A 12,639-nucleotide genomic window follows, 5' to 3' on the forward strand; every position below is an offset into this window, starting at 1 on the left:
TATGGATAGGAACTTCAAATCTGAAGTTGCAGTTATGATTTACTTGCTCTTCAAAGGGGCAAGTACGTTTTGCTTGATGATTTATGGTTGATGGCATCCATGGAGGAAGTTATAAAACTGCTCCACAGTACCCTGGCAGATGTGGAGTACTGGCAGCTCTTGTAAAGTGAAGAATACATACCTAATGGTACCAAACATCTGTTTCTAAAGGGCCTACCCTATTTGTATAGTACCATTTATTTATCCTTTGGGTTTCCAGAGAAGGCAATGGGACAGAGGCTAATGTGTTACCTAACATTAAACAAGTTGGTTGGATGATACAGCTGCATTAAAATTAGTAATACATGCCATGCATATTTTCCCTAGAAAAGCAAACAATATTCATTTACTTGAAAAGTTTTCAGCACAGACAAGGTGATTAAACTATGATACTTTCCTTAACAAAAAGTGAGTCAATTCATTATCCCAACAAATTCCCCCTGGGTATACAATTCTACTTGGAATTTCTCCCGAGTAATCAAACCAAATTCATTGACACCAACATTCCAGAGCGAATTAAAAGCACAAAATGTAGTAAGTTGTATACGTGGGGGAATGGTTAGAAATTCTTCAGAAGACTGATGTTTTAACTACTTTCTTTGAAATTAAGCATTTTAGAATTCTCTCTTAAAGGCTTTATATTTTGTTCCTCATTACACAATATTCCCACGATCTACACAGTTTAGGACAATCAGCTTTTTTTATTTTTTTAGAAAAAAACAGAGATGTCAACTTAGTTTTCATTATGATTTTAAAGATTTTTACATTTTCATTCTTAAATAAAATGGGGATGGAAAGAGTACTAAGCAATTAATTAGTGACCATGAAGAATGTTGCTAAAGCAAGAAAGCCATTAAGCAGACAGCCTCATAAAACACCAAGGGGCCAATATAAAAGGTACTATCTGATCCTTGTACTTATGCAGCTGCTGGACCCACATCTTCAGCCTCTGCTCCCTAGAGCAGGGTAAAGGCTGTCCCATATTTGAAGGGAAGTACAGGTTCCCTGTATACACAAGGCCCAGACTACATATCCCAGCTCCATCTGCTGGCCTGGATGCCCTTGAACATTTTAGTTCCCCATAAAGCCTAGACGTGGCTCTGGACCAGATAACCCAAGCCTGATGTGCTAAGAAGTTGTGCCCCACTCATTTTCTTTTCTTTTTCTTCTTCTTTTTTTTGAGATGGAGTCCCGCTCTGTCGCCCAGGATGGAGTGCAGTGGTGCGATCTAGGCTCACTGCAAGCTCCGCCTCCCGGGTTCACGCCATTCTCCTGCCTCAGCCTCCTGAGTAGCTGGGACTACAGGCACCCGCCACCGCGCCTGGCTAATTTTTTGTATTTTTAGTAGAGACAGGGTTTCACCGTATTAGCCAGGATGGTCTTGATCTCCTGACCTTATGATCCGCCCACCTCGGCCTCCCAAGGTGCTGGGATTACAGGCGTGAGCCACAGAGCCCGGCCAGTTGTGCCCCACTCATTTTCTGGCCTTGGACCCTCTGTAGCTTCCAATGATGAGCTCTTTTAATGGTACATGAAGGAAGCTAGAAGAAAGGTGAAGGTATGAAGCAAGTGGGTATATACATAAAGGGTTCCAGTGTTTGCAACCTAGGGGCTGCCAGGGCAAAGTGAAAAGGTACCGAAGCTGCCAGGCATGGTGGCTCATGCCAGCAATCCCAGCACTTCAGGAGGCCAAGACAGGTGGATTACTTGAGGCCAGGAGCTCAAGATCAGCCTGGCCAACAAAATGAGACTCCATCTCTACTGTCTCTACTAAAAATACAAAAATTAGCCAGGCGTGGTGGCGCATGCTTGTAATCCCAGCTATTTGGGAGGCTGAGGTATGAGAATCGCTTGAACCCAGGAGGTGAAGGTTGCAGTGAGTCGAGATGGTGGCACTGCACTCTAGCCCGGGTGACAGCGACAGAGCAAGACTCTGTTTCAAAAAAAGAAAGAAAAAGAAAGAAAGAAAAGGTATAACAGGAGTGTCTAGGGAGGTCCAACTATTGTAGGAGGAATCAAGGGCAAACTGGGTAACCTCAGAGCAAGAGAATTTGTTGGGATTGTGAGTAGTCAGGTGGAGAAGTAGTTTAGGAAAAAAGTTCTAAGGAGTGTGAAGCTAGGAGATGACAGTGGTTAGAAAGGAAAGGGTGTGGACATCAACTAGGAAGTGTAGAGGTGACAAATATGGTGGGGGGAGGAGGGGGAGACAAATAAATATAGTCAGACTGGTTTTTGCAAACAATAGGTAAGACTAATTTAAAAACAATTCCATTTCACAATGCCTGCCAATGCTTCAACAATTTAAAATACCTGTATATTATATTAAAAGACAGTTTGGGAAGAGTATTCGATCTCATGACAAATTGGTAAGTCAACATTGATAGAGCATAAAACTTATTTTGGCCTAAATTTCAGCTCCAAAGTCTTACTATTCTACTAATACATAAATCCAAAGGTACATACCTAAATATATCAAGTATCGTGTAATAGGTAAACCGGAATGGAAGCATTATCAAGTAATAACCCCATCCAAGCAGCCCCTGAAAGTCCAAAAACAAAGTTAGAGACAATTCTCTCAATCCCTAATATTTTATCAAATGGCTAGGTCAGATTTTCTCACTCTTTTTGGTCCTTCCATGTGATTTGTTCCTCTAAAATACAGTTCCTTCTTCCTGGCCACCTCATCCTTCTAAGTGCCACCATCTTTGGTCTTATTTCATCTTACTATCATTTTTTTTTGCAGAATTTTTGTATTAAATCTGCTTTAAGGTCCAGAGCTATATCTCCTGCCTGTAATCCCAGCACTTTGGGAGGTTGAGTGGGGCGGATCACCTGAGGTCAGGAGTTTGAGACCAGCCTGGCCAACACGGTGAAATCCCATCTCTACTAAAAATACAAAAATTAGCCAGGCATGGTGGCATGCACCTGTAGTCCCAGCTACTCAGGGAGGCTGAGGCAGGAGAATCGCTTAAACCCAGGAGGCGGAGGTTGCAGTGAGCCGAGATCTCACCACTGAACTCCAGCCTGGGGGCAGAGCAAGACTCTGTCTCAAAAAAACAAACAAACAAATAAAAACCAAAACTGCTTTAATACTTATTTTTGGCAGCTACTTATAGACCTGTCAAATTCAATTGCAAATTAATGTCCCCCAAATGATACACACTCATTCTTTCCTTTTTAGATTTACACATCAAAATATGGTATACAGAAATAAGCCAGGCTTGGTGGCTCACGCCTGTAATCCCAACACTTTGGGAGGCTGAGGCGGATGGATCACCTGGGGTCAGGAGTTCGAGACCAGCCTGGTCAACATGGTAAAACCCTGTCTCTACTAAAAATACAAAAATTAGCTGGGTGTGGTGGCTCACACATGTACTCCCAGCAATTTGGGAGGCTGAGGCGGATGGATCACCTGGGGTCAGGAGTTCGAGACCAGCCTGGTCAACATGGTAAAACCCTGTCTCTACTAAAAATACAAAAATTAGCTGGGTGTGGTGGCTCACACCTGTACTCCCAGCAATTTGGGAAGCCAAGGCATGCAGATCACTTGAGGTCAGGAGTTTGAGACCAGCCTGGCCAACATGGTGAAACCCCGTCTCTACTAAAAATACAAAAATTAGCCAGACGCGGTGGTAGGCGCCTGTAATCCCAGCTACTCGGGAGGCTGAGGCAGGAGAATCACTTGAACCTGGGAAGCTGAGGTTCCAGTGAGCTGAGATCACACCACTGCACTCCAGCCTGGGCAACAGAGGGAGATTCTGTCCCAAAACAAAACAAACAAACATAAAAACCTAAAATAATGTATATAGAAATAGCAAGAAAGATAATCACTATTACTAACCTTGGACATTGGTATACAAACGTTAAGTAATTATATTAACCACAATGACAAATCCCCATATAGCTGCTTATCTTAGTAATAATGCTAATTATTATTGCTGTTATTAATTATTAAAACTAGCATACATCCAGGGCTCTATAGTTTATAAAGCATTTCATAGATGTCACATTGTGTTAACCTGAGACACTTTCTGGGTCTGTGGCCAGGAAGCTCTGGAGCCCCATGGCTGACATGGGAATCTGCTACTGTACTTCAGAAAACCACAGAGCACTACTTAGAAACATGTTTTAAAACATCAAGTAGGCCAGGCACAGTGCCTCAAGCCTGTAATTCCAGCACTTTGGGAGGCTGAGGTGGGCAGATAACTTGAGCTCAGGAGTTCAAGACCAGCCTGGGCAACATAGCAAGACCCCATCTCTACAAAAAATACAAAAATTAACCAGGATGGTAGCGCACACCTGTAGTCCCAGCTACTTAGGAGGCTGAGGTGGAGGACTGCTTGAGCCCAGGAGGTAGGACTAGGCTGCAGCGAGCCAAGATCATGCCACTGCACTCCAGGCTGGGCAACAGAGTGAGACCCTGTCTCAAACAGAACAAAACAAAACAAAAATCAAGTACTCCACAAAAAGGCTTGATGATGGAGTAAATTCTAACTGCTGCAATATTAAAGGGAGTGTTTTCTTAGGATTCTAAATGCAAGTATAAAAGTATAAGAGGTGAGTATAACCCCAAGGGTAAGAAAAAGAAAGTCCAAGAAGTTCTTTAGAATTCATTATCAGTGTACACATTTGACTTCCTTCAACAGACTGTGAGAAATTGAATTTGAAATGGGAAGACTGGCTCTTTATTCATGTCTGGATCCCCAGTAGCAAGATACCAGGTTATTGGAGTACTCTTAAATGTCTGTTAAATTTAAGTGAACCTCCTCCTTGCTACTAGCCCTTCAAGGCTAATTTCAAAGACGTGGCCAAAGCTCCTACAAAGATTCCATGTACTTCCTCAAAACTGGTTTAAGATTAAGTAAACTGAAGCAACAAAGAACTTGAGTAAACAAATTGTAACTTAAGAGGTAGAAAACACTCTCCAAATAACTGACAAAGAAAAGAAAAAAAAAAAATGAGTAGTTTCTGTAACAATTCCTTGAGGAATCAGGGCAAAATAATATACCCAAGGGGCCAAGTCTAACTACCAGGTTTACATTCTAAATATTTATTTTGCTCCTGTCACAGGGAGATCAATATAACCAAGTGAATATACTTATAAATAAAAAAGGGGGAAATTCCAGCTATGAAATAACTTGCCCTTGGTTGAGGTCTTGAGACAACATAGCTGTAGATCCTGTGGTCAGCTGTATTAACCTGCAGGGGTCGTGATGGAGGTGGGTTGAAAACACTAGGTACACCCTCTTGCTCATTCAATCTGTCCTGTACAGCAGCCTGAGAAGGAAAACAGAGTGGCAAGAGTTTCAGCGATGCTCAAATCAACCAAGAACAAGAGGTGAGGCAACTATTGCGTGGTATTCCAAAACAGGATGGTCATGAATACACCAAAAGGTCACTGAGGAGTGCGCCTTCACGGGCCTGTTAACCAGCTGTACTTGGAGGCAACTGGAGTGACGGCTCCAGAATGCATCCACAGTAGAGGAGACGAGGAAACTTGTCTGGAAGCTACATTTATGCAGCAAGCATACTGCCTGTATTCAGATGGTAGGTATTATTCAGGGTGGCTGGGATATAAAGTGCTTCACTGTACAATCCCAAGAAAAGCTATCCTCAGAGAATACAATGTGGGCAGTACCCCTGGAGTTATGCAGTGAAGCAGTCCTGATGAGTGGCATCTGATGAAGGGGTTTGCAGCAGAGAAACTTCGGTCTGATCCTAGCTCCATCTCTCAGAAAAGTTGCTCAATGTATGAGCCTCAGGTCAGGCACGGTGGCTCAAACCTGTAATCCTAACACTTTGGGAGGCTGAGGTGAGAGGATTGCTTGAGCCCAGAGACCAGAAATTCGAGACCAGCCAGGGTAATGAAACGAGACCCTGTCTCTAAAAATAAAAAATAAAGAAGAAAAAAACATATGAGCCTCAGTTTCCTCATGTGCAAAATAAAGGAACAATATTTCTGAGTTAATCTGAAAATTTAATGAGTTGGCCATACATAAAGATCCTAACACAACTCCTGCCAGACTACTGATATTCAGTTTAAAAAATTCATTCCCTCCTTAACTCTGTCCTTGAAATAGATATTTGTCTCAATGTAGTAAAAAAAAGTTGACCTTACCCAAAGAGATGTCTGGCCTTTCCCTTTTGGGAGGTAATCTATGTCAGACCTGATAAGCATGTCTTTGTTACTAGATTTTAGGTTACAGCTGCAACACCCAGTAGTCTTAGGGTGAAAGCCGGCCATGCCAGAAAGACCAACCATGTGGTTTAGGGTGGGGAACTTTGGACAACTTGGTATCAGTTGACTTAAAGATTGAGTTCAACCATGTGGGCAGCCAAGCAAATCAATCGTGCCTATGTAATGATGCCCTAATAAATACTCTGGAAGCACTGAAGCTTCCCTGGTTGGCAATACAGTAGTCCCTTCTTATCCACAGGGATATGTTCCAAGACCTCCAGTAGATTCCTGAAACCACGTATAGTAATGAACTTGAATGCTGTCATTGGAAGCTATTTCTCTTCATGTCTTCCACTCAAAAAATGCCTTTTCCATCTTAACTATGCACTTATCATGCACTGTGGCTGCAATTTTTGCATAAGTGTGACAACAAAACTAGTATGAATTTCTTTTTCTTTCTTCACAATTTCACAAACACAAGCTAGATCTTAGCAACCTCAGCATATAATTTTTTTATTTCCTTATTAAGTCAGGAACTTTAACCCTTTTTTTTTTCTTGAGATGGACTCTCACTCTGTTGCCCAGGCTGGAGTGCAGTGGCACGATCTCAGCTCACCACAACCTCCACCTCCTGGGTTCAAGTGATTCTCCTGCCTCAGCCTCCCGAGTAGCTGGGATTACAGGCATGCGCCACCACGGCCGGCTAATTTTGTATTTTTAGTAGAGACGGGGTTTCACCATCTTGGCCAGGCTGGTCTTGAAATCCTCACCTCATGATCTACGCGCCTCGGCCTCCCAAAGTGCTGGGATTACAGGCGTGAGCCACCGCGCCTGGCCAGGAACTTTCGCCTTTTCACTTAAAGGACACATTTCCTGGCTTCTCTCTGGCATTAGCTGAATTGCCAGCATCACTACTCTTGTGCTTTGGGGCCAATATTAAGTAAAATAGGGGGACCTGAACAAAAGTACTGTAATGGCACAACAGTTGATCTGAAAACGGCTACTAACTGACTAACAGGTGGGTCTTGTATACAGCGTGGAGATGCTGGACAAATGGATAATTCACGTTCCGGGTAAGGTAGAATGGGACAGAGTGAGATTTCATCATGTTTCTCGGAACAACATGCATTTTAAAACTTATGAATTGTTTATTTCTGGAATCTTCCACTTAATATTTTCAAACCACAGTTGCCTACGAATAACTGAAACCACAGAATGTGAAACTGTGGGTGGAGGGGGCTACTATACTTCATGCATATTGTCAGACATCTATGCCAAGAAGGTAATGTGTCCCGACTCTGCAGGAGCGCAGTATGCAAGCTTCATGTCCAAAATCCTTTTAGATTTTGCCCCCTTTTTCTTTTTTTTTTTTTTGAGACGGAGTCTAGCTCTGTCACCAGGCTGGAGTGCAGTGGTGCAATCTCAGCTCACTGCAACTTCTGCCTCCCAGGTTCAAGCAATTCTCCCACCTAATCCTCCGAGTAACTGGGATTACAGGCACGCACCGCCACACACAGCTAATTTTTGTATTTTTAGTAGAGATGGGGTTTCACCATGTTGGCCAGGATGGTCTTAAATTCCCGATCTCGTGATCCACCCACCTTGGCCTCCGAAAGGGCTGGGATTACAGGTGTGAGCCACCGCGCCCGGCCAACTCTGCCCTATTTGTCTCTTCCTTTAGCTGCTTTTAATCTATATGTTCCCTATAATAAACTATAATCATGACTGTAACAACTTTCAGTGAGTTCTAGTGAATTAGCAAATCTGAAGATGGTTTTGCGACACTCTGAAACTGCAGGTGGTTTCAGAAGTGAAGGTGGTCTTTAGGAGGGCAGTGTGCCCTCTAAACTCAATTACTGGCTTCAAACTTTGAAATCTGGCTAATATCAGGTAGTCCCCTAGTTTTACAATTCAATGAGGAAAGAATAATCTTTCAACAAATGATGCTGGGATAACTGGATATCCACATGCAAAAGAAAGTGGATTAACCCCTAGATCACACTATACGTAAAAATTAACTACAAATACATCAAATACATCAAAAACCTAAATGTAAAAGCTGAAATTATAAAACTCTTAAAACAAGGGTGTAAATCTTCACAACATCAGATTAAGCAAAAGTATCTTAGATACGACAACAAAAGCACACGCGACAAAAGAAAAAAGTAGATAAATTGGACTTCATCAAAACAAAAAACTTTTCTGCATCAAATTACACTATCATGAATATGGCAAGATGGCATGTACCTGTAGTCCCAGCTGTCAGGGTGGCTGAGGCAGGAAGGCTTCTTGAGCCCAGGACTTCAAGGTTACAGTGAGCTATGATCATGCCACTGCACTCCAGCCTGGGCAACAAACCAAGACTCTCTCTCTCAAAAAAAAAAAAAAAAAAAAACAGGCCAGGTACAGTGGCTCACGCCTGTAATCCCAGCACTTTGGGAGGCCGAGGCGGGCAGATCACGAGGTCAAGAGATCAAGACCATCCTGGCCAACACGGTGAAACCCCATCTCTACTAAAAATACAAAACAACAACAACAACAAAAAACCACAAACCACTATCAAGAGAGTAAAAAGATAACTCACAGAAAGGGAGAAAACATTTGCAAATTAAATATCAGATAAGCGCCAGGCATGGTGGCTCACGTCTGTAATCCCAACACTTTGGGAAGACAAGGTGGGAGAATCACTGGAGCCCAGGAGTTTAAGACCAGCCTGGTCAATACAGCGAGACCCCATCTGTACAAAAAATCAAAAAATAAAATATTAGCTGGACGTGGTGGTGTGTGCTTGTAGTCTTAGCTACTCAGGAGGCTGAAGTGAAAGGATCACTTGAGTCTGGGAGGTCAGGGCTGCAGTTAGCCATAATAGTACCACTGTACTCCAGCCTGGACAACAGAGAGAAATCCTGTCTCAAAAAAACCTAAACTGGCCAGACGCAGTGGCTTATGCCTGTAATTCCAGGAATTTGGGAGGCCGAGGCGGGTGGATCACTTGAGACCAGGAGTTCAACACCAGCCTGGCCAACATGGAAAAACTTCGCCTCTACTAAAAATACAAAAATTAGCCGGGCATGGGGCACCTGTAGTCCCAGCTACTCAGGAGGCTGAGGTAGGAAAATTATTTGAACCTGGGAGGTGGAGGTTGCAGTGAGCCGTGATCACGCCTCTGCACTCTAGCCTGTGCCAGAGTGAAACTTCATCTCAAAAAAAAAAAAAAAAAAAAAAAACTTTCACAGCTCAACATGAAAAAGATAACCAAATTTAAAAACTGGCAAAAGACTTGAATAGACATTTTTGCAAAGAAGATATGCAAATGTTCAATAAGAATATGAAAAAATATTCAACATCATTTTAGCCACTAGGGAAATGCAAATCAAAACCACACAGAGATACTACTACACACTCACTAGGGTGAGTATGATCTAGAAGACAAATATTAACAAGTGTTGGTGAGGGTGTGGAGAAATTCAGACCTTCCTACAATGCTGTTGGGAATTTAAAATAGTATAACCACTTTGAAAACAGTCTGGGAGCTCTTCAAAAGGTTAAACATGGTGTCACCATATGACTCAGCAAAGTCCATTCCTAGGTATAGACCCAAGGGAAATGAAAACACATATTCACACAAGAACTTGAACACTAGGGCCCGGTGTGGTAGCGTGGGCCTGTAGTCCCATCTACTTGAACCTGAGGTCAGAGAAATGCTTGAGCCCAGGAGTTCAACTGCAGTGAGCTATGATCAAACATGCACTCCAGCTTGGGTGACAGAGTAAGACCCTGTCTCTCTCTCTCTCTCTTTCTTTTTCTTTTTTTTTTGAGATGGAGTCTCGCTCTGTCCTACAGGCTGGAGTGCAGTGGCGCGATCTCGGCTCACTGCAAGCTCTTCCTCCCAGGTTCACGTCATTCTCCTGCCTCAGCCTCCTGAGTAGCTGGGACTACAGGCACCCACCACCACACCTGGCTAATTTTTTGTATTTTTAGTAGAGACAGGGTTTCACCGTGTTAGCCAGGATGATCTCGATCTCCTGACCTCATGATCTGCCCGCCTCGGCCTCCCAAAATGCTGGGATTACAGGCATGAGCCACCGCGCCTGGCCCAACCCTGTCTCTTAGAAAGAAAAAAACAAGGCCAGGTGCGGTGGCTCATGCCTGTAATCCTAGCACCTTGGGAGGCCGAGGTGGGTGGATCACAAGGTCAGGAGATCAAGACCAGCCTGGCCAATATGGTGAAACCTCCTCTCTACTAAAAATACAAAAAATTAGCCGGGGGTGGTGGCATGCACCTGTAATCCCAGCTACTCAGGAGACTGAGGCAGGAGAATTGCTTGAACCCGGGAGGCGGAGGCTGCAGTGAGCCAAGATCACACCACTGCACTCCAGCCTGGGCAACAAGAGCAAAACTCCATCTCAAAAAAATAAAAATAAATAAAGACAAAAAAACAAAACGCAAAACTCTACAGATCCTCTGTTCCATTTCCTATGCTCATCTCATTTGTCATTTATTTATTTATTTAAATTATACTTTAAGTTCTGGGATACATGTACAGGATATGCAGGTTTGTTACTTAGGTATACACATGCCATGGTGGTTTGCTGCACCCATCAACCCGTCATCTACATTAGGTATTTCTCCTAATGCTATCCCTCCCTTAGCCCCCCAGCCCCCCAACCCCCGAGAGGCCCCGTGTGTGATGTTCCCCTCCCATCATTTATTACAAACTGAAATTCTCTAGAATTAAGTTCCATAAGAGTAGCGACTTGGCTGGATGTGGTGGCTCACACATGTTATCCCAGTACTTTGGGAAGCTGAGGCAGGAGGATTGCTTGAGCCCAGGAATTCAAGACCAGCTTGGGCAACACAGCAAGACCTCGTCTCCACAAAAAATTAAAAATTAGCTGGGCATGGTGTTACGTTTGTAGTCCCAGCTATTTGAGAGGCTAGGGCAGGAAAATTGCTTGAGCCCAGAAGTCAAAGGCTGTAGTGAGGTATGCTTGTGCCAATGCATTCCAGCCCAGGTGACAGAGCAAGACCCCGTCTTAAAAAAATTAAAAAAGAGTAAGGACTTACTTTTGTTCACTAATATAATGCCAAAGCCTAGAGTTTAATTGCTCAAAAATGTGTTGGATAACAAAATCATATTAGGAATACGTTTTATAAAAAAAAAAAACTGGAAAAAAAAAAGGAACACATTTTTAGGAATCCAGCACCCTTTTTAAATAGCATATAATAATTAAAATGGTAATTTGGGATCAAAAGGGTGTTTGACAAAATTCAACATCCACTCAGTATAAACTATTAATATACTAAGAATGGAAGGGAAAAGCCAACAGATATTTATTTCCATGTTACATGTTGGGAATACAGCAGTTAAAACAAAACAAAAAAATCTCTGCTCTTAGGGAGCTTACATCCTTGGAGATCTATCTCAAAGTAACAACTAACATCACACTTGCTAATAAAAAATCAGAGGCATGGCCAGGCGCGGTGGCTCACGCCTGTAATCCCAGCACTTTGGAAGGCTGAGCAGGGCGGATCATCTGACGTCAGGAGTTCAAGACCAGCCTAGCCAACATGGTGAAACCCCGTCTCTACTAGAAATACAAATTAGCCGGGTGCAGTGGTGTGCGCCTGTAATCCCAGCTACTCAGGGGGCTGAGGTAGGAGAATTGCTTGAACTTGGGAGGCAGAGGTTGCAGTGAGCTGAGAGCATGCCACTGCACTCTAGCCTGGGAGACAGAGTGAGACTCTGTCTCAAAAAAAAAAAAAAAAAAAATCAGAGGCATTATAGTGAGGACAAAATGCTATTACCATTATCAACTGACAGTGTTTTAAGGTTCTTGCTAATTCAATGGTCAAGGAGAAGAGTTGCAGAGAACATGACTACCTAGACAACCCCAAAGAATAAACTATAAAATATGTAAGAAGAAGGTTCACATCAAGACATCTGGTTAAAAACTAAATATACAAAAACCAATTGTTTTCCCAACAAGATACTAACAAACAGTAGGGGGTGGGGCACTATATTGAGGGATTTAGTCACAAATTTTTCTATGATTTTATAAACTTTCTCACATTCTTTACCTTCCTGCACTTTTATTTTTAGAGTTATAATTCTAAAAAAAAATCTACTGAAAAGATTCCTGCTATGGAAAAACATATGGTTTTGATTCTTAATCAGACCAGAGAAAAAGAAATAAGCTCAGAACACATCCTATTATACCTCTATGTTCCAGTTATGCTGTTCCAAGGTATGGCGACACTGATCCATAGATTCGATGCCAGTGAGATCCTGAAAAGAAGGATGAAAACAAAAAGTTACTTAGAGAAAAACCAACAGTATACATGTGAGTAGTTTTACACCAAATACTGCTAGGAAAATACAGTAAAAAATGTTAAAAGTGGATGTTAAAGTATAGTAAAA

General features: G+C 42.6%; 1 protein-coding gene across 1 annotated transcript in view; it reads right to left on the minus strand.

Moving 5' to 3' along the window:
• Positions 1–12,639, minus strand: part of FAF2 (Fas associated factor family member 2) — a 63,638-nt gene that overhangs the window by 18,585 nt on the left and 32,414 nt on the right. Inside the window, exons 2-4 of the mRNA XM_002816244.5 lie at positions 12,439–12,507; positions 5,182–5,316; positions 2,503–2,579 (exon numbers count right to left, since the gene is read on the minus strand). Coding sequence (XP_002816290.1) covers positions 2,503–2,579; positions 5,182–5,316; positions 12,439–12,507 — 281 coding nt within the window. The remainder of the gene's footprint in view (positions 1–2,502; positions 2,580–5,181; positions 5,317–12,438; positions 12,508–12,639) is intronic.

This window comes from Pongo abelii, chromosome 4 (assembly GCF_028885655.2).
Source record: "Pongo abelii isolate AG06213 chromosome 4, NHGRI_mPonAbe1-v2.0_pri, whole genome shotgun sequence".
NCBI lineage: Eukaryota > Metazoa > Chordata > Mammalia > Primates > Hominidae > Pongo > Pongo abelii.